This window comes from Thrips palmi, unplaced genomic scaffold (genome assembly GCF_012932325.1).
Source record: "Thrips palmi isolate BJ-2018 unplaced genomic scaffold, TpBJ-2018v1 HiC_scaffold_17, whole genome shotgun sequence".
Classification (NCBI taxonomy): domain Eukaryota; kingdom Metazoa; phylum Arthropoda; class Insecta; order Thysanoptera; family Thripidae; genus Thrips; species Thrips palmi.
The window spans coordinates 2,949,271-2,968,662 of NW_023144626.1; the positions used below are offsets into that span (position 1 = coordinate 2,949,271).

The 19,392-nt window shown below is 48.3% G+C and overlaps 3 protein-coding genes across 4 annotated transcripts; 1 reads left to right on the top strand and 2 right to left on the bottom strand.

Moving 5' to 3' along the window:
• Positions 1-12: 12 nt before the first annotated feature.
• Positions 13-4,141, bottom strand: LOC117643250 (secernin-2). Of its 2 annotated transcripts, none has more exons than XM_034382004.1 (8): positions 3,988-4,141; positions 3,441-3,615; positions 3,173-3,360; positions 2,877-3,076; positions 2,694-2,800; positions 2,077-2,274; positions 1,699-1,860; positions 13-1,611 (listed from the first exon to the last, which is right to left on the bottom strand). In XM_034382004.1, the coding sequence occupies exons 2-8, from the start codon at positions 3,603-3,605 to the stop codon at positions 1,375-1,377; spliced, it is 1,257 nt and encodes a 418-aa protein (XP_034237895.1). In that variant the 5' UTR covers positions 3,606-3,615; positions 3,988-4,141; the 3' UTR covers positions 13-1,374. The 2 variants fall into 2 exon arrangements, with proteins under 2 accessions (XP_034237895.1, XP_034237896.1); XM_034382005.1 differs by lacking the exon at positions 2,077-2,274 and adding an exon at positions 2,301-2,492.
• Positions 4,142-4,586: 445 nt separating this feature from the next.
• LOC117643249 (probable citrate synthase 2, mitochondrial) lies at positions 4,587-15,635 on the top strand. The gene is made up of 8 exons (XM_034382003.1): positions 4,587-4,742; positions 5,839-5,997; positions 11,844-12,041; positions 12,521-12,709; positions 12,795-12,994; positions 13,075-13,411; positions 13,498-13,602; positions 13,716-15,635. The coding sequence occupies exons 1-8, from the start codon at positions 4,695-4,697 to the stop codon at positions 13,875-13,877; spliced, it is 1,398 nt and encodes a 465-aa protein (XP_034237894.1). The 5' UTR covers positions 4,587-4,694; the 3' UTR covers positions 13,878-15,635.
• A 105-nt stretch (positions 15,636-15,740) lies between these two features.
• On the bottom strand, positions 15,741-18,324 carry LOC117643248 (protein-cysteine N-palmitoyltransferase HHAT). Its single transcript, XM_034382002.1, has 8 exons — positions 17,937-18,324; positions 17,637-17,812; positions 17,355-17,546; positions 17,052-17,273; positions 16,784-16,930; positions 16,468-16,685; positions 16,176-16,377; positions 15,741-16,051 (listed from the first exon to the last, which is right to left on the bottom strand). Exons 1-8 carry the CDS (start codon positions 18,046-18,048, stop codon positions 15,851-15,853), a joined length of 1,470 nt encoding a protein of 489 aa, XP_034237893.1. The 5' UTR covers positions 18,049-18,324; the 3' UTR covers positions 15,741-15,850.
• Between the last annotated feature and the right edge of the window lie 1,068 nt (positions 18,325-19,392).

The following is a 19,392-nucleotide window of genomic DNA, read 5'->3' on the forward strand; positions in this document are numbered from 1 at the left end:
AAACCGGCAGCGGAAGGTAAAGCATTAAAGCTCATAAACAAGATTTATTTCTAACAAGCAGTAGACATTTGTGACATGGTACACTGAGAAATTGACAAGTACAAAGTGATGATTTCATAACACATACAAAATGCCCATCCAAAAATCTAGGAACATAAAAAACCATAAAAAAGTTGTGCTTCACATATTTACGATAACTATTCCTAAGAATAAAGCTTTCAGAATGTATCAAGCACAATTAGTACTGATTCCATTTGATTCAAGATTCTGATAAAAACAGATGTTGTTCAACAAGAGTTAGTGATTTCAGAAAACAAAAATTTAAAATAAGGTAAAATATCACAAACAGAGAAGGAACATCTAAGAGGCATAATAATATTTTCTAGAAATTCATTTCTTAACCAAAATATTTTTAGCCAAGAAAGCTTACAACCAAACACCTGTTTTATTTCTTGACACAGTCAGGGTGGGAGACAGTAATAACAGAACTTTGTTATGACTAAAGCTAAAATTGCAAGGCCAACAGCAAGGCATAAAATAGAGTCACGTAATAAATAACATAAGCAGCTTGAGAAGGAAAGAATGCATGCATACAGAAACACAGGTAAAAGCCATGATTGTAGTCATTGAAATACAAATCTAGAAAATCTAGTAATCAGCCTGTTAGTCAACTCAAATGTTAAAAAGTAAATTTAAAACTATAAAAAACACAAACATACATATAACAAATTCACATCACCCAAATGTACAAGGGATTGCCCTTGCACGCAAACAATATCACAAGAAATGAGCATCAACACAAAAACTGCCACAAAATTTGGTCATCAGAAAGAGATGATGGAAAACTCTCAGATCAAATGAAATATCTCTTTCAGTTCTGGTTGACAGAGATCTACCTTAAAGCATTTAACCAATTGGCAAAGTCTGTGCAATGACTCAGAAATAAGGGTATAAAATTAAATATTGTACTTGGACTATGATGATCTGAAACAAAAATTGTGGCAGACATTCACAAGGCAAATTTAGTTCTTAGCAGCAAGTGAGATACTGTACATTGGCATGTGCAGAGTTTTGCTTAGTGATCCCTTTTATGTCCCACTAGGTGCTGTATCCCTCATTTAAACCAACCACCACCAACCAAACGGCTGCCAACGCATTACTTTTTTAAGCCTTAATAATCTAAAGACGTAAAAAAAAGTGTCTTGTGAACTTGGCATATGCTACAAATGGAATGTCTTTTCTCTCTTAAATGGAACAACAGATTGCTTTTTGGAAACATTACTTTCTTAAATAGAAATTGAAATAAACATGATTTTTTGAATCAAAACTATAAATTGCAAGCAGCATGCAACATATACGTCGAAATGAGACATTTTATTTGTAGAACTTTATTTCTGTTTCAACAATGTCTTTCAAAAGCTCATCCATTTCAGTCAGAGGTTGACCTGCCTCAAATTTATCAATGAATGCTTGCACTTCACTCAGGCATCCTTCCTCCATTGAGCGTAGCTTTGCAATGATCTCTTCCCTGTTGGGCTTGCTAGTTGCAGTTTGGTGAAATTTGTAGAGCTGGTGGGATCGATCAACAGTAGTCGAGAAACGTGGTATGATCTGTTTCAAAAATGTATAAATTACAAAATAACAGAAGAGCACCTACAGAATCATATGCAACATCCCGCAGGTCCTAAATTACAATACCTTTGCAGGGTCTGGGTCAGGAACTGGACTGATGGTAAGATGAGAAATCTGCACATTGGGGGTGAATACGAATGGTTTGTAGACAGAAATGCTGGGGTCAGGTGTTCCAGTAAACCAATGGCAGCTTGGCTTAGCACTATCAACTGGAGAAAGCACCGAAACCTAGACAAACAACAAAGACCTCATTTAAAAAAAGACATATGGAAACTATGGGTGCAAACATTTACTAGTTGAAAATCATACAAGAGAGAAACACAAAAGAAGTGGACAAATGTTTTTACAAGCTACAATAGAATGAGAAAAATTCAAAGGACAAAGAAAAGAATTTTGTGCAGAAATATTAACTGAGTGATAAGATACAGGCAATCAAATAGTCACCTGACTGCTTGCTGTAGGGTTTAGATGATCAGTTCCCCTACAAATATTTGACTCTTTGTCACGGAGAATGCCTAACATATCAACAATGCAAAATTGATTCCCTCCAGAAAGAATGGTGAGCATTTTTTGTCCACGCTGTTTTCTTTCCTCCGCATCTTCATTGTGTTTCCCAAAGGCTTTAGCAAAGTGGAAATCACCCTGCAACATACATATGTCATCAATACCTGACTTCCTGTAGAAACAAAGCCGCAGTCATAGCCCATGCATATCCCAGAGTCTTCATTTCGTAAAATAGACATCATATCTCTGCCGGTAAATGAATTATTTCTGGTCATTCGCTGCAAAAGTTCACATCCCATCTTTTCTCGTGAAGGAATGTCACCATCACCAAATACTTTTTTGAAATTAAAGGTACTCTAGAAGAAAATAAAAGGAAATCATAAGAAAGGGCACATTTCAATTCTGAAATTAGAGTCCAAAATGAAAGGACGACTTTTCAAAGCATTCACACAAAACTATTTTTCTCAAGATCGAAAACTTAAGATTAAATTTCTTCTGGAAGGTCAGGGCAAATGTATAGCATTAGAAAAATAAATGTAAAGTAAGCGGGAGATTACCATCCCATCCCACAGTCCTTCACTCTTTGCCACATCAAGTAGATTTGAACACTTGCGGTCCATCTTTGTTCCAATGGTCAAAGCGTTTGAAATGTTCCTAAATCCAGCTGTAAAACAAGAGATAAAAATATACAACCAGGTTGTCATAAGTTTAGACATAAACTCGAAGTTATACAAACTTACATTCCACTCTTTCAGCAGCCCACAGTTTTCCGACTGTTTCTAAAACCCATGCTTCCTTCCTGTCAGCAATCAAGTAAGAGTTGTGGTAAAACATCCTGGGATTGATGTCTGAGCACGGACCTCCTTGGCCATGTTCTTCTAGGAGTTGGGTGATGATTGTTACAGCTTCGTCTGCACTGCCTCCACGTTCCAAACCTAGCCTACAAATATAAGAATTTTTTTAAGAGCTCAAGTGTAATACAGGAAATAAAAGAAGCATGATTTTTGCTGTTGGTACAATGACTGTTTTTCCTTACCTCACTAAATCCATCCCGAGAAGCCTTTCTTGCTTCTCATCACCACTTTTATAGTTCGACCATACCGCCTCATTTCCAATGCACACACCTTGGTCATTTGCTCCCATTTCTGCTCCCCACATCCATGCTGGTTTGCTCAGAATTACAGGGAAGGTTTTGCTAACTTGGTCGATTTCAATGTAGGTGCACTGAAACCAAATTTCAGCACATAACGAGGTGGCAAATGGATTAATAGCATTCTCAAATAGGTGAAAGAGCAAATATTTACCGAAACTTTAGCACCAGTTGGGAAGTCTTGCCCCTTCAGGTAAACCAATTCCTGCACCTCTCCATTGGGCCTGTCAGAATTCTTACCAAACACAACGCCTTGGTGCGATGTCAAAGGGGGCAATACGACAAATGTGTCACATGACGATGGATTGATCTCCTCCATGATTCAGTCACTAGAAACAAGAAAACCACATAAAAATAAAACAGTAATATTGGAAACTGAGTTTTTTTAGGGTGCTGTTTGAAAGAACCAACAATAAAGCCGGAAACCAACCAAGAAAAAGACTTGTGACCCATTCATAATGAATGAATTGGGAAAGAGAATTTGCAATATTTAGCCACAACACACATTATTGATTGGAATTTAAAGAACAAAAAAACGTCACAAGGAATGGAAAAAAGGGATAGAATAGTTACTTTCACAAAAAGAGACCAAAAGAGGAGATAGCTAGGTCTCTTTTACACTTTTGGAACTATATCGGTGGATTTCATAGGATAAAACGTGCACTTTTGAGCAAGACGCAAGTCCAAATGGACATATTTACCTCGAAAAAAGAGCGAAACTTGGGGAAGTATTGAACCTAAGACAGCTGTCAAACCAAACTCTACTCTAAAGGAAGAACCGGGGCTAAGGTGGGAGGGGAGATGAAGGGGTAGAGGGAAAGGAAAGGGGAAGGGTGGTAGCGAAGCGAACTTCAACTGTTCGGCGCCAGTTTGAGAGTTGAGGGAAGGAACCAGTTTAGATGCTCACTATCCACGGCCACGGAATGGTGATGTTCTTAGCTGAGTAAATAGTGGATTCAGTATTTAATGACCAGGCAAATGACATTATGTTAATGATAACAAACGTTGTAGAACAGTGGTTTGAAAAATTTGCGGGAAGATTTCTGAGCGCACCCAAAATATGTTTTCAGTTAGCCAACTGTAACTTGAGAACTACTATTAACTTTGGGGAACAATCATCGGTGCGTGTAAAGAAAAATAAATAGTACAAAACTCCTATAAAATTTATAATAAAAATTTTATTTTTGAAATATCAGTTTTGAACAACCTGTGCGATCTTTTAAGCAGCTCACACAAATGTGCAGTTGGCCACTCCGGTAGTGCAGAAGCACAAGTGCTGCCACCTGCCGAAGTTTCTTGGAGCTCGTCGTCGAAGCCGTTCCTCCACTCGGCTCACGGGCCCTCTTCCACTTTGAAAAGTTGGGATTTAAGGTCAGTTCGGTGCGAGCGGCAACTGTGAGGCGGCGAAATGGCACTTTTTCGAGTAACTGCATCTCGTCTCGCTGAAACAAATCAGGTACAGAATCATCTGCTACTATTTACTATACATCAAGTCGTCTGCTATTCAGAATTAACCTTAAATCTTTGAAAAAGTGGTATCGAGCATGTTAGCTCCTACTCTGCTCATGACCTACCCTCAGAAGTTAAACATTTCTCACAGTAATATCGTGAGGTCAAACTATCCTTTGGTGACTTCTCTGTCCCTGCGACTTAGGCGCGTCTTTCTAGTTCAAGCCGAGTGGCATGATTGGTCTTTGGATCAATATTTGCCCCAACTGCCCTCACCGCGCCGCCGGAGCCGATCTGCTAACCTTTCGGCGTTATTTTTTTTGGTGTCGTTCAGCTTGACACCGTGTCTCGTTGTTAATGAACTCTACTATTGTGGGTTCTTCACCGGGAAGTGCCGTTTGTCTTGACTCCCAAGAATTTTATTTTGTTTTATAAAAATATTGATTTTAAGCATCTTTTTACACTCCTTTCACAAATTTAATTTTGATTTTCCATATTTTGCAATAGTTTTTTCACACTTTAAAAGATTTTGCTAGACAATCCTCATTTAGAGCAAACCTTGGGTCTTGCTCTGTGCCCTTGACATTCACAAAGTCATATTTGCCCACCTTTCCTAGAGTCCCTACATTCTTGAATTGAGACACAGTGAAATTCAGCTTTTAAGTAGACAAAGTAGTTACTTGCACCTAGTGGCATCCAATTTTTGATCTAAAGTTTCCACCCTTTCATTCTATTAATTTTCTTCAGAGCTCAAAAGTGAACTGTTGGATTGTGCCAAGTCATACTGCAGCTGGTCTATTCTCTGGGCTTGAAACTATTTTGCCGTCTCTGCCTTAAACCTTTTATTTTTTGCCTCACTGGTTTCCCTCTACAATTGTCTTTCATGTAGCAATGGAAAAAGTAGCAATTTTTGGAATCAAATTGTGAGATTCTATAGCTCAAAATGTCAAACATGTTCTGTGATTCATCAGCCATGTCATAAAATATAAATCTTCTAGTATCCATGCTTTTTCTAATTTTTCTCAAAGAATTTTTGTTTGGTAGAAATGTGATTGTTTTAACATTGACAGGTTGTCCTAGACTCATACTTGTGTTTTTTTCAGGTCCTACCTACACTCTCCGTTCTTCTTCGCAACCTCAGCGATGCCTCAACAGATCTCAAGGCTGTTCTGGAGAAGAAGATCCCAGCTGAACAGGAACGTGTCAAGGCATTCCGGAAAGAATATGGCAACAAAGTCGTGGGAGAGGTCACCGTGGACATGGTAAGTGCCAGCGTAGAGATTTAAAGCCATAGTAACTAGGCCAAACCCAATTCTGTAATTCTAGTAGACTGTGGAAAGTGACTTTCGCATCATCATTAAATCTCCCACTTTGAAGACAGGTGTAGCCTTTTTTTCGCGAGAATCAGCATAAGGACTACCCATTGTCATGCTGGCAACGTCTCTTTATCTAAATCGGAGATAATGAGTGTGACAAACAGTATTTTGAACAATGTGCCGCACTTGAGGGGTGCGTCAGCCCGTCAGCCGCTCTTGAAGCGGTTTTCTCATTTGCAACACGGGGCTAATGCTGGCGGGCGGGGCGGCCCTCGTAGAGCCCTGGCCGTTCGGCTGCGATTGGCGGTCGCGACGCCTCAACGCGGCGACCTGTGACTTCATCGTTATCGCCCCTTATGTAAGGGGGTGGGGTAGGGCAGGGCAAGGCTTGCCCGGCCCGGCGTGCCCAGGGGGCGGTGGGCTGCCGCTAGCTGCCGCGTCGCGCGTCGCGTGTCAGTGGGCTGATGCTGGCGAGATTCTCCGCGATACGCGTCCCCGCGGCGCACGGCGCACCTCGTGATACTCGCGATGTGACTCGGCTTGACCCCGCCAGCTTTCGGCGTGCACTGTACACGATGTGACGATGTGACCGCTCGATCAGTCGACGCGGCCAAGCAGAAGGCGGTTCTCTTCGAATCAAAAAAAAATGTTTTGTTTGGGTGAAAATGACTCTAAATGACCACGTCACTAAATTTTACTCAATGAAACTATGAATTAAAATACAAACTGAAAAATGTTAGCAAGAGAAAAATATGCTCCCAAAATTATAAGAAAGTGGTCAAATCGTGGCGTGGGATTTTTGAGAGTCCTCTGGAGTGGGTGACACATTCCCCCTTTTTCTCGCACCGGTCGGTGTGCCGACACTGGGAATTTGAGTGACGTTTATTTCGCGTCCGCGGTTTCCCAGCAGGCTGCCTCCGAACATTGCTCGCTCCGTCTCCCTCACACTCGCAGTGCCCTAAGTGCGACAGAGAGGAAGCGGTGCCCAGCCGTGCCCGTGTCGTCCACTCCGGTTCGCGTCACACGGCGCCGCACGGCGCACACCTCGGGGACTGAGTCGGGTCGGTGCTGGCGTGCTGGCGCTGGTCACGAGGCGCGTGGCGAACCGTGGCGAACGCGGAGCGGCGTGGCGTGGGGCCGTGGAGGCAGGCCAGGGCCAGGCCCCAGCCACAGCCAATGTCACGGGCGTTCCGAGCCGAGCGGAGCCAGCGCAGAAGCAGGACATTTCTGCGTGACCGCCGACAGAACTTCCGGGGAAGCAAAAAAAATCTTGACAAATTTAAATTTTAAAATGAAATTGGAAATAATTTTTTCCTCTGGTCTCCTTACTGCTACCACGTGGCTGGCAGTGGCACAGTGGGTTCCATGACGTAGGAGCTTCGAAAACGACCGGCGTGCTTCTTTTTGTTGGTTACGTAGTCGGGTCAGTGGCACTTGGGCTGCCCCGTGCCGGGCACGCCGGGCACTCCGGGCACGCCGCGAGTGACCTTGTAGTGACTTGAGGAGGTCCTCTCCTCTCGCGAACGCGGACTGGAGCGCGTTGGTTCGAGCCTCGGGCCGAGCTGTGCCGGCAGGCCGACGGCTGGCTGGCCGGGCGTGCCGTGGCGTAGCGCGGCTGTCAAAGACCTCTCGCTGTTTCGTGACTTGAACAGGTTGTAGGCGGCCAGGCGCCACGCGTCCGAACGCGGCGATGGCGGGCTCGTTCTGAATATCGCTTCGTCGCGCTGTCTCTCTCGCACTCGTGGGGCGTCCCGCCGGGCCGCGAGAGAGACAGCGCCGAAGCAACTGTTCGGAATGGGACTGCAGGGCCCGTGCCTGACGGCGGCGGGCGCAAGGCGGCAAGGTGCCTTTGAAGGCTCGGGCGGAGATGGGCGTGACACTACACTGTAGGCTGCCTAACGTGGCCTGCGGCACGCCCTGCGACGCCCTGCGACGCCCTGCGACGCCCTGCGACGCCCTGCCAGGCACGATATTCGATAAAATGAAGGCAAAAGCATTGGAGGTCCAAGTACTTAGGCAGCTCGGTGCGTTCGGCCGATCGGCCCCACACGACCACCGCGCCAATCGGAGCACACTTTGTCTCTCTCGCACCTCACGGGACGGCCCGCGAGGGACCATGAGGGACAGAGCCACACGCAAAGCCCGGTTCGGAATCAGCCGGCTGGCCAAAGGGCCTGCTGGTTGCAAGGGCGCCGCGGCACTAAATATACATTAGCGCTTGGCCCACAGCGAGCCTAGGGGCCGAGCCATGGGCCGGGCCATGGGCCGGGCCCTCTCGGCCTTGCCGCGGCCCCTCATGTCCTTTTGCGCCCTTCTGCCCTTAGGATTCCCCCCCCCCCCCTTTCCCGGGGGCCATCCGCCAACCATGTGTCGGCGACAGTGTAACGGCGCGTGCATCTGGGCGGTGCCGAGCGAACGGCTTGATTTCGCAGGATTTGGGTTGGATTTTCGAGTGTTTTGCGTAACGGGACGCTCGTTGTGAAACTTTGACGAGACGAACAGATTAGTCCGCACCTCTCGCCGTCTCAGGGGAAGGACCTTACTGTAAATGGCGGACGAAATTTGCGGCGGGTCCCCGTCGGCCCCTCGGTGACGTGGCGCGTAGCGGCGGAGCAGGGCACGTGCGAGCGCGGATTCGACGCCACCGCGCGTGGCTGTCCGAAGCCGCTCTCGTCGCTCTGTCTCTCTCGCACTTGCGGGCGCCCCGTAGCGGCGCGAGAGAGACAGCGACGTAAACGCTGTGCGGAATCAGTGTGCCTGCTGCAGTGCTTTCGTCGCGCTCGCTCGCCCCTCTCGAACTCGTGGTGGGCGTCCCGTAGGTCCCGTAGGGTGCGAGAGAGAGAGAGAGAGCGACAGAGCGACGCCTTATCTAGGATGGAGCTGAGCGGCTGTCGGGGCTCTCGAGTCTGTGTCGTCATGGTCAGACTTTGGCGGGCATGGCAATGAACTAGAAGCGAGTAGTACAATGTTGAAGCCTCGAGTGGTTGTACAGCCCCACGCGGAACTGACTTGGTTCGGCGTTTTGTTGAGAAACGGCGCGTCTAGGTGGTACACTGCCGCGACGTTACTTTGACAACCATATCCCACCCGCCTCCACTCACGTATGCAGTGCACGCCCGCCAGTAGCTCAATTTACATGCCAGTATTTTTTTCTAGCACACCAAGTGTATACGTATTCAGGTTTTAAACTGAAGCGTACATTTTGATTCCAATTAATTTTAAACCTTATCTTGCAATTTTGTAACTCGGTGTGTCACGCGCTTACGCGTAAGAGGACCGCTTCCTAGAAAAGATTGTGACTAGAACCTCTCGCACCTTCCATCTCTGCCAAAAATTTCCGCTGGTCGGTACGGAAAAAGGCGGATCTCTCCCTAACTACTTTTTCAATCTTTTTTTTCCTACCGGTGTCGGTTCCACTGGCCGTGTTGCAAGGAAAGCACGGTGGCGGGGGCGCCGACCCCCCGCATTGCTCCGCGTTGCACCGCGTTGCACCGCGTCGCACCGCGTCGTCGCGGAGGTGCCGAAGTCCACGCCCCCGCCGGCCCGCTCGACTTTGTGGCCACTCGAACTCGAGACGCCCCGCGCGCCCCGCGCTCTGCTATCAGGCGAACCGGGCGCGCGCCGCCTAGCCGTGTTGTGATCCTGTGCCTGGCACTGGCTTGGATTGTCTGATTGTCTGCGAGGGCAGACGGTGCAGATAGGCGCGGACACCTTGTCGTGCGTTGCGCCTGGCGCCCGGCTTGGCTTTAGCGCTGCCGCCCCGCCCCGCCCCTCGCGCGGCCACCGCGACCCGTGACGCAGGATTCTTATCCTGGCGTGTGTGTTTGCCGTGGCATCGTTATTTTCTTGTCTGTTGACGATTACAGACGGCGGCATCCCCGCCCCGCCCTCGCGACATTTATTTCGAGTCCGCAACCCCCTCAGCCTGGCCTCCTCGGGCGACTGCGCCGCCCGGCCCGTCCCGCCCGCAGGACGGCACGGCGGCGACTTGGCGCTGTGTTCCTGGAATAAAGAACCCGAGCAAAACTGGAAGGGCTCGGCACGGCCGTTGTCCTTTCGGCCGGCAAGGGCTTGCTTGATTGAATTGGAATGAGTGCCCCCTCTCTCCGTCTCCAAACCGGTCTGCCTCGCGGTGCCGCGTCACCGCGTTGGTGGACTGGCGGTTTCGTTTTCCTGCAATCGTGGCCATTCTTGCCGGCTCGTCGGTCGTCTCTCTCCCACGCTCGAGGGGCGCGGCGTCGGGGTGCGAGAGAGGCAGCGCGCAGGGACACTGTTGGGAATGAGTGGTGGCCGCGGCGCGGTGGAGCGGTTCAAAGTGCTGATGTCGCTTCGCTTCCTCTCGAGGATTGGGGGCAGGGTCGCTAGTCGCGGCGTCGCGCCGCACGCACTTGCCGCGATAGCAGCGTCGCGACGCTCCCAAGGTCCCCGTCGGTCCCCGTCGGCGTCGGCGGGCTCCTTTCTGGCGAAGGTGGAGCCGAAGCAGCTGCAGCTCGATTCCCCACCTGTCTCTCTCGCACTCACGGGGCGCTCCGCGGGGACCGCATGGGTGCGAGAGAGGCCGAGCGGGCGGCGGTGGCGGTCGGTAGCGCGCGGACGTCGGACATTGAGTGGGGTCAGGATTGAACGTCCTTTGTCAAATTTAGCCCGGTGTTGACTGTGGGGTCGGCGCGGACGTTGGGAACGAACGCGGCGGCGCTCGCCAAGGCGCGAAAGGCCCTCGGGGCGGTGCGCCTCCCACCCGGGCCGGCCCAGCTGAAGTACAGCCTGCCCGTCCCGGGTGTCGCCGACGTGTCACATCGGGTCGCGCCCTTCCTGGTCAGACCCTCCAAAGTCGCACCTCCGCCTCGCCTCGCGAGTCTCTGCCCGGCCGCCTGCCTGCAGTCTTTTGCACCTAGACGCGGCTCCGTTGCAAGCGTTGCGGCCGAGTCGGCTCGACGGCGGCGGCCTTTTCCTGCTGCCGCGCTGCCGCGCCGCTGGAAGGGGCGATGACAGATAGGGGACTTCCCTCGTGCCCCGCCGGGGCGGGGCTCCCAGCCTAGCCTCGCGCGGGGGGCGCGTCGGGGACTTCCCCGCGAGGACGCGGCACGCAGCCTCGCGCGGGGGGGCGCGGCACCTGTTTGCCGTCTTGGCGCGACGCGTGGCCGACAGGCCGCCAAGCCGACGACAGCGCGAGGGCTCGGCGACGTCACGGTGACGTGCCGTCCACCGTCCGCCGCCAGGAAGGCCGCGCTGCGCCGCGCCACGCGCATTTTGACACTGCCGCTCGCACGGGCCGCGCCGGCGAAATCTTGCTCCTAATTGAGAGAAATGGCCTTTGCTCGTAGGAGGCGGGCGCGGCCAGGCGCGGCGCGCGGGGCTGGATGTTGTCCTGCCTCGTTGGCACTGCCCAGGCCGCAGCTGGCCGCAGCAGGCCCCAAGCTGATGCACTGGTCCGCCCGCCCGGCTGGCCTGGGCCTGCCTGCTGTGGAGGTGGAGGCCATGGTGGAGGCTGGCCAGGTTGTTGGTCGTGTTCGAACCGTCGCACTGGGGTTCCACTCACAGTAGGCAATGTGCGAGTACCCCCCACCCCTCCTCCTCTCACCGCGCTGGCACTTGCTAGCACTTGCCACCACGCGTCGAGATGCAAATTAGGCTTGTCGGCGGTTCCTTCGCGACTTGCTTCTTATATTGTGACGAGGGGGCACTAATGCTGACGGACTGCGAAAAAATGATGAAAAGGTCCTGCCTGCTTGTGTTTTCCGACGGCGGCGTGGAAAGTGGCGGTCGCTGAGTTTGTTGTTCTTGTTTTGCAGATGTACGGTGGTATGCGAGGCATCAAGGGCCTGGTGTGCGAGACCTCCGTGCTGGACGCGGACGAGGGTATCCGCTTCCGCGGCTACTCCATCCCCGAGTGCCAGAAGCTCCTCCCCAAGGCGCCCGGCGGCACCGAGCCCCTGCCCGAGGGCATCTTCTGGCTCCTCATCACCGGCGAGATCCCCACCGACGCCCAGGTAAGTCGCCGAGGGAAAGTCCCGTGGGTGCGACAGAGAGAGACCCATCGCAGTCGCTCGGCAGGCCGAAGCTGAAATCGGCGGGCCGAGGCCGAGGGCCGCGGCATTTTGAATGGGATGCCGAGGCTGGCCGAGGCTGGCCGCTGCTCTACATGTTGGGCCGCTATTTTTTGCCTGCCCTTGGGAGGCGTGCCAGACTGCGGACGGGGTGGGTTGGCTGGTGCCGGCCCGCCCTGCCCCCCGCCCGAGGCCCGGGGCCGCCCATCATGCACCCCGTCGCTCTGACCGCCCTCGCCTCGCCGTGGGCTATCGGAGGCTATCCCCGAATTGTGGGGGTCACATTGAAGGGCAATGACTCAGAGCGGTAACAGGCCCTGGTTCCTATGCCAAGGCATTGCAGGCGAGCGCGCCTTCGATTAAAGTCAGTCTCATATCCTTATACATGAGCAGCGTTTTGAAACTGGTGCTTTGGTGTGCAGGTCAAGGCCCTGTCCAAGGAGTGGGCTAACCGCGCCGAGCTCCCCGCCCATGTCGTCACCATGCTCAACAACTTCCCCACACACCTCCACCCCATGTCCCAGTTCAGCGCCGCCATCACCGCCCTCAACTCCGAGAGCAAGTTCGTCAAGGCCTACACTGACGGCATCCACAAGTCCAAATACTGGGAGGTGTGTATTTTTTTTTTTAAATTAGAGATTTTTGTATCCATCTGTGTTTTTCCCTTAATTGTTATATTGCTTATTTGTTGTGTAGGTCGCCTATGAAGACTCAATGGACCTGATCGCCAAGCTCCCCGTCGTGGCCGCTACCATCTACCGCAACACCTACAAGGACGGCAAGGGTATTGGTGCCATCGACACCAACCTTGACTGGTCTGCTAACTTCACCAAGATGCTGGGCTTCGACAACCCCGAGTTCAACGATCTCATGCGCCTGTACCTGACCATCCACAGGTAAAAGAGTTTGATTTCCCAAAGGCGTGTTGTGTTTGTCACTTTGACCTTCCCGACCTAACACGTTTTGACCCTTGCAGTGACCACGAGGGTGGCAACGTCAGTGCCCACACCGTGCACTTGATCGCCTCCGCCCTGTCCGACCCCTACCTCGCCTTCGCTGGTGGCATGAACGGTCTGGCCGGCCCGCTCCACGGCCTGGCCAACCAGGAGGTGCTGGTGTGGCTCACCAAGGTGTCCAACGCCCTTGGCATGTCCCCCACCGACGACCAGCTCAAGGACTTCATCTGGAAGACCCTCAAGAGCGGCAACGTGGTCCCCGGCTACGGCCACGCCGTGCTCCGCAAGACTGACCCCCGTTACACATGCCAGCGCGAGTTCGCCCAGAAGCACTTGCCCAACGACCCCCTCTTCAAGGTACAGTGTGGTGTACCTTCGATGGACGGTCTGCGGACGGGTTTTGTTGCCAACGGTTTTGCTGACTGTTTTTGGCCTGTTTACAGCTTGTCGCCCAGGTGTACAAGATTGTGCCCCCAGTCCTCATGGAGACCGGCAAGGTCAAGAACCCATGGCCCAATGTTGATGCCCACTCTGGTGTCCTTCTTCAGGTAAGATATTATACCCATAGAAGTGTCAACTGTAAACTTGCACTCTTTTAGTGCTTTTTTTTTTTGGTATCTATGACTATAAACTGGACTGATGTTTTTTTTGTTTGTTCCAGTATTATGGCTTGAAGGAGATGAACTACTACACCGTCCTGTTCGGAGTTTCCCGTGCTCTCGGTGTCCTGGCTGCCCTGGTCTGGGATCGTGCCCTTGGTCTTCCTCTGGAGAGGCCCAAGTCTATGTCCACCGATGGTCTGATGAAGCTGGTGAAGAAGTAAGAAGTCCAACTTTATTTCACCAACCAAACCAAATTGAATCATGGGTGTTCATCTTAAATCAATTTTTATTTTCTGTTTATTGGACCAAAGGAAAGCAATACTGCTTTCAGGGTGTTGTGTCTTTTAACCAGAACAGATGCCTCAAACAGAAATGTTTTAGTGCTGGAAGCTCTAACAAAAAGAGGCTCTAGTTAAAATGATCATGATCACAGACCTCTACTCAAGTGTTCTCAAGTAGTACTGTACTTCATTTTGTATTTATTTGTCATTTGTAAATACTGCGCATTATTTAAGGTACCCTGTGTGTTGAAAACTGTGTGAAGTGACTATGGTTGGTGAGATGCAAGTCAGACTTGTTGGAGGCCTTCCTTTAGGAGACAAAATTTTCAAAAGTTATCAAATAGTGACTCAGTAAATATAGTCAAGAACCTGCAAAACAAACATTTTAGGCATGTATGAATTACACATTGCAAATTGGTCCTTATTTGAGTTTGTAAAACTCTGATTTTATTTAAAGGTATTTTTTTATTAATTTTGTTTGTTGATTTAGAGTTGGGCCCTCAGTGATCTGCAGAATTCCGTGTCTTGTGTGCGTGCTTTATTTATGACCTGAATCGGTTAGCAAGATTATCGGAATTAAACTTATTCTTCCAATAAACTTGCACACCCATTCTTATTTATGATATAAATTTAATTTATTTTGAATTGAATGTTTCTGTCTTAAACCAGACAAAGTCCAACTCTGTTTACAACTTTTTTTCTTTTTTTTTTTTAAATTTTAAATCCTTTGGTGGAGAGGAGTCATGAAGTATTCTTTCAGTGAAATGCTAAGAGCATATAATAGGCAGGTCATTCTAGATGTGTGCATTACAGGAGTATGTGTAACAATGATGGTTACAGAACGCAATGATTGAAGAAGAGTTTTGTTCAGTGATGCTCTTAGTAATTACATTCACTTCTATCTCAATTTAAAAGCTGTTTTAAAACATGTTTTGTAGAAGTTTTGCTCACTGTTGACATTTGCAGGCAATATTAGTTGTCAAGTTTCCCTAGATAATGAAGGCATTAGCTTGTTTACCTAGGGTTTACTGTTAATTAATCAGAATGCAATTTTGGACCATAGACTAATTGTAAACTTGTCTAGTCTAAAATTAGACAAGAATATTCATTTGTGTTAGTATTGATGCCAAAGCAGTGTGATATCCTTATTTTTAAGGATTACATTTTTAAACTTACATGAATGTTATTCATGCCAAGTATGATCTGTGGCATGAAGAGAACGTGAACGGGACAATATTACTGTGTATTTTCTCCTATATTTTCGAATTGCAACATTCAATTGGGAGTGTACTTAAAGAAACTACTCCGCTTTCACATAATGTGAGTCATTTATTTCACACAAAGTTTACCAAACTATTATGGCCTTGATTGCTTTGGTGTCTTGCATTCTGGTGCCCTAGTGCAGCTACCTTGACCCTGTATGTATTGTGAACAAGCCCAAGTGGGAGCATTGTAAGTTCAAGTTGACTACAGAAGTAAATGTATCTTTTCCAAGTCATTGGTTATAGATTGTGATAGCTGAGAGTAGTTGGCAAAAGCTCTCCTTCAAAATACAAGTTTTTGAAGCGATTGAGATTCTGAGCAGGATGTAGCTGCTGTCCATGTTCAGGTTGTAAATGGTATTTTAAATTTAGTGATCTGTACTATTTTAGCTCCCTTTTGTTCTCATGGAATAAAGCACCATTGACCTGAACACAATCCTGATGTATTATTTTCCTCCTCTCAAAGTACATTTTTAAATGAAATGGGAACGGGAATTGAAAATTAATAAGACAAAATAGTATTGTGGCGTTAAAAAGTCCATATCTTTTCTTCGCTCTTTGAATAACTTTATTTCTAAAGACACTTGGCACATACAATATGCAAAACAGAGGAGTACCAAATTCCTGGTGAGAGAACCTGAAATATAAGTGTTAAATGATCCCTATTATTCTTGCTTTGATAAAGTTCACACTGTGTCCAATAGTTGACTTACCATGGATGATTTGACTAACAAAGACAACTCCTACTTCCATACTGCCAAGGAAAAAGAACATTGTCAGAGCAGACATGATGAATAGTGGACCTGTCATGAAGGCTCTCCAACGGCGAATATTTTGCATTGACAGTTTACTCTGGAAAATTTAAATATGATTGAACTGTGCACAAACCGAAAGACAAAATCGGATATTGCTGCTATAAGCTAGCAAGAAATAAGATTTCAAATACAAAGAAAAGTGTGTTAAAATGTGAACCTACCTCAAAGTGTTGATAAGATTTCGATTTGATCACCTCATGAGCAACAGATTCCAGCACTATCCCCAAAAAATTGCAGATAGACCAAATTAAAATATTCATTGATAAACCATGCCAAACGTAAACAAATGCAAAACAGATTGTTGAAAGAAGTAAATGATGCTGTTTTTTGGGGAACCCTTCTACCAGAGGATCATAAATATAACTGAAAGAGAAAGAGATGGAAGTTGAATTATTTTTAGCCTTGCTGAATCTAAAACAATATGGCAGTATAAAGGGATTAAAACTACCAAACCTCCTCAAAAAGTTGTAGAAACCTCGATCAAAATGACGCCACATATCTGAATACTTAGCAATATGGGCGATACAACGAGGTACAGGTGGAGGAGATACAGAGTCAAACTGAGATAAAGTTCCCATCAGGCCATATATAACAACATACTTGTTCAAAAAAAATTGCCCGATACAGTAAGCCAGACCATGGAGGGTCCATGCATCTAGATATGGAAGTGCCTGGGAAAAAAAAAAGTTATTATCACAGACTTCTTGTTTGCAATTTTTCTTTTTATGAAAGACTAGAAATTCTGGCAATATTCATGGAGGTGTCTTACTTCGTGATGTAGTTGGATAGCATTGCAATAAATGAAATGAAGACAATATTCAGTAATGGCCATCCAACCAAGAAATCGACTTGAGTTCAAAACCAGCTTGAGAATCCTTCTTTTTAGGCTTTGACATGATGTAGTATCTGCATTTATCTGCTCCAAAAAATTTAAACAAATAATAGAAATTAGTTACAGTTTCTTTTCATGTTATTTTCTTCTTATTATTATTTTAGGAGGAGGAAGCTCATGGCTCTCTGCATCCATTTAAGCTTACCCCATTTTCAAAATCTAGGTATGGCACAAAAGGCCCAAGGAACATGAGAGGAAGATAGCAAGTGTATGAGAGTAAACGTAGCCATTGTGGGCTGTGGTCATCTTGACTGAGAGGTGCATTACTCCATGGCTTAGAGTTTATCCAATCTAGACAGAAGCTCATACATCGTAACTGTACCCAAGCAAAACAAACATACAAAGCCATTTGTTGTTCTTCAGACAGCTGTCAAAGGGTCACAAAAGCATGAGTTAGAAAAGAGAGCACACATGGAAAGTACATGTAATGACAAAATTTGAAAATTACAGCAGAGATGTGGAAGGTGCTGAGACATAGTAGCAAAATAATACTTGTTGTCCAACATAGCAGAGGACGATTCTTTCTTGAGATACTGAAGAGAATGATAGGTGCAGAGATCACAGCGGCCCAGGAGATCCAGCCACAATAATGAACCATGAAAAGGGATGTTATCATTACATACCACAAGCGTAGGAGCTCCTTAAACAAATGATAAAGAAGAATTAAAAGGGCAAATACTTAGACATGCAAGTAGTAATTGTTTTTGTTCTGAGAAAAATGTATTCTTACTTTACTTTTGTACCATCGCAGAATTTCTGCAATTGTAATATGTAGGAGAAACCATGGCGCCAGTTCCCATAAAAATGGCAACCACATACGCCACTCATAATCAGAAATGTCCTTCTTGCGTCCCACGAAACTCCATCCAGGTGTCAACTCTTCCACACCCATCTGCCTGCCAAAAACTTCAATCCCACAAATTAGTTTCCACAGTAAAAACGAATAGAATAATCAAAGCAACAAACAGAGCACGAATAGTAACAAAAAGATTAAACAATAAAAATAAACACCTGTTGCGGTAAAACTTACTATCACTGACAGCATACACATGATAAGCGGAGTAGAAGACTCCACCGATCCAGATCACACTATAAGCTGCGACCTCAATAGCAGGCAAAGAAGCAGTCGCAGCGAAATTCATTTCAGACTTTTATTCGTTTTGATACAGGCTAATTTGTAAAAGTCAGGCTGGAGACACAGGGCACTGCTGTTGGTACTGTTTCATGAATGAATCGCAAGACCGAGATCCTTGTTCACATGTTTAATTCATCGTGTCCCACTTTATATTCGACAAGTTTGATTTCGGAGGTTTTTTGAACACTGCGAGCCATCCAAAACCAAGTGCACGCACAATGTTTATTTACTAATGACCGGCCGGTGGCAGGGCTTGGTGTCGGTGTCGTCTGCTAGGCTAGAGATGGATCGATCGATGGATCGACAGGTCGCTAGTGTGCGGGCGATACCCCACGCGAGAAGCAGCGCCTGCTGGTGTCGTGGGGTATCTCCGCAGCTGGTCTCCACAGGGGCACGGTAGGCCACCGTCTCCACACCGGTGCGTTGCGGACGGGTAGACGGGCTAACTGCCAGGCGCTAAGCAGCTCGACGCGATTGCGTTGTTTTCGATTTTCACAGCAAACTAACATTCTGCCGAAACAAAAGGGGAGATGAAAGAAAAAAGATGGAGACAAGCTTTGTGCATCATAATGTTTTTATGGATCATGTAACTGTTGATCGTCGCACTAACGAGTTCAAACTTGCAAACAACCAAAAATTCGTCTAAAAATGTGACCTTTCTGCACTCAGTTTGAAAATGAGTGAAAAATGGCGTAAAATGTGGCAAAATAAAGTTGGATTTCTGGTGGGCGGCCGTCGCGCAGCAATAAGGGCCGGGCGTGTCTCCGGGCGATATCGAGCAAGTTGTTGTGGCTTGGCCGGGATTGCGTCTTGCGTCGCCCTACGGCACTCTCGTCGCTGTCTCTCTCGCACGCACAAGGGACGCCCCGCGAGTGCGAGAGAGACAGGCGCCGTTCTGAAGCAGCCCGCAGGCATGCCGCGGGCCTGGCCCTGGCCTGGCCCGGCGACGCGCCGCTGTCTCTTTGACAAACTTGCTCCGCGCGGCGCCATGCGGCGCCATGGCTCCATGCGCCATGCCTCCACGCGGCGGGGCGCTCTCCAGGCGCGCGCCGGGGACGGGAATCACTACAATTTATTAATTACCAGGGTAAATGTGCTGGGTAATCGTACACAAAACTTTGGTTCGAAACGAGGCGAGGCGGAGTCGGCAGCTTGCCAAAGGATTGGCGGGCGGCGCGGGCGGCGGCGGGGCGGCGGGGCTTACCGCGCCGTTTTTGCTGATTAAAGACGCCGCGTTTGGCGGTGGCAGCCTCTGGAAGCGCTGGAGCCACTGGAGGCACTGGAGGCAGCGTCACTCCAGGCGGCAGTTTGAGCCGTGCGTGGGTGTTTCGTCATCGCGCCGCTAAAACGC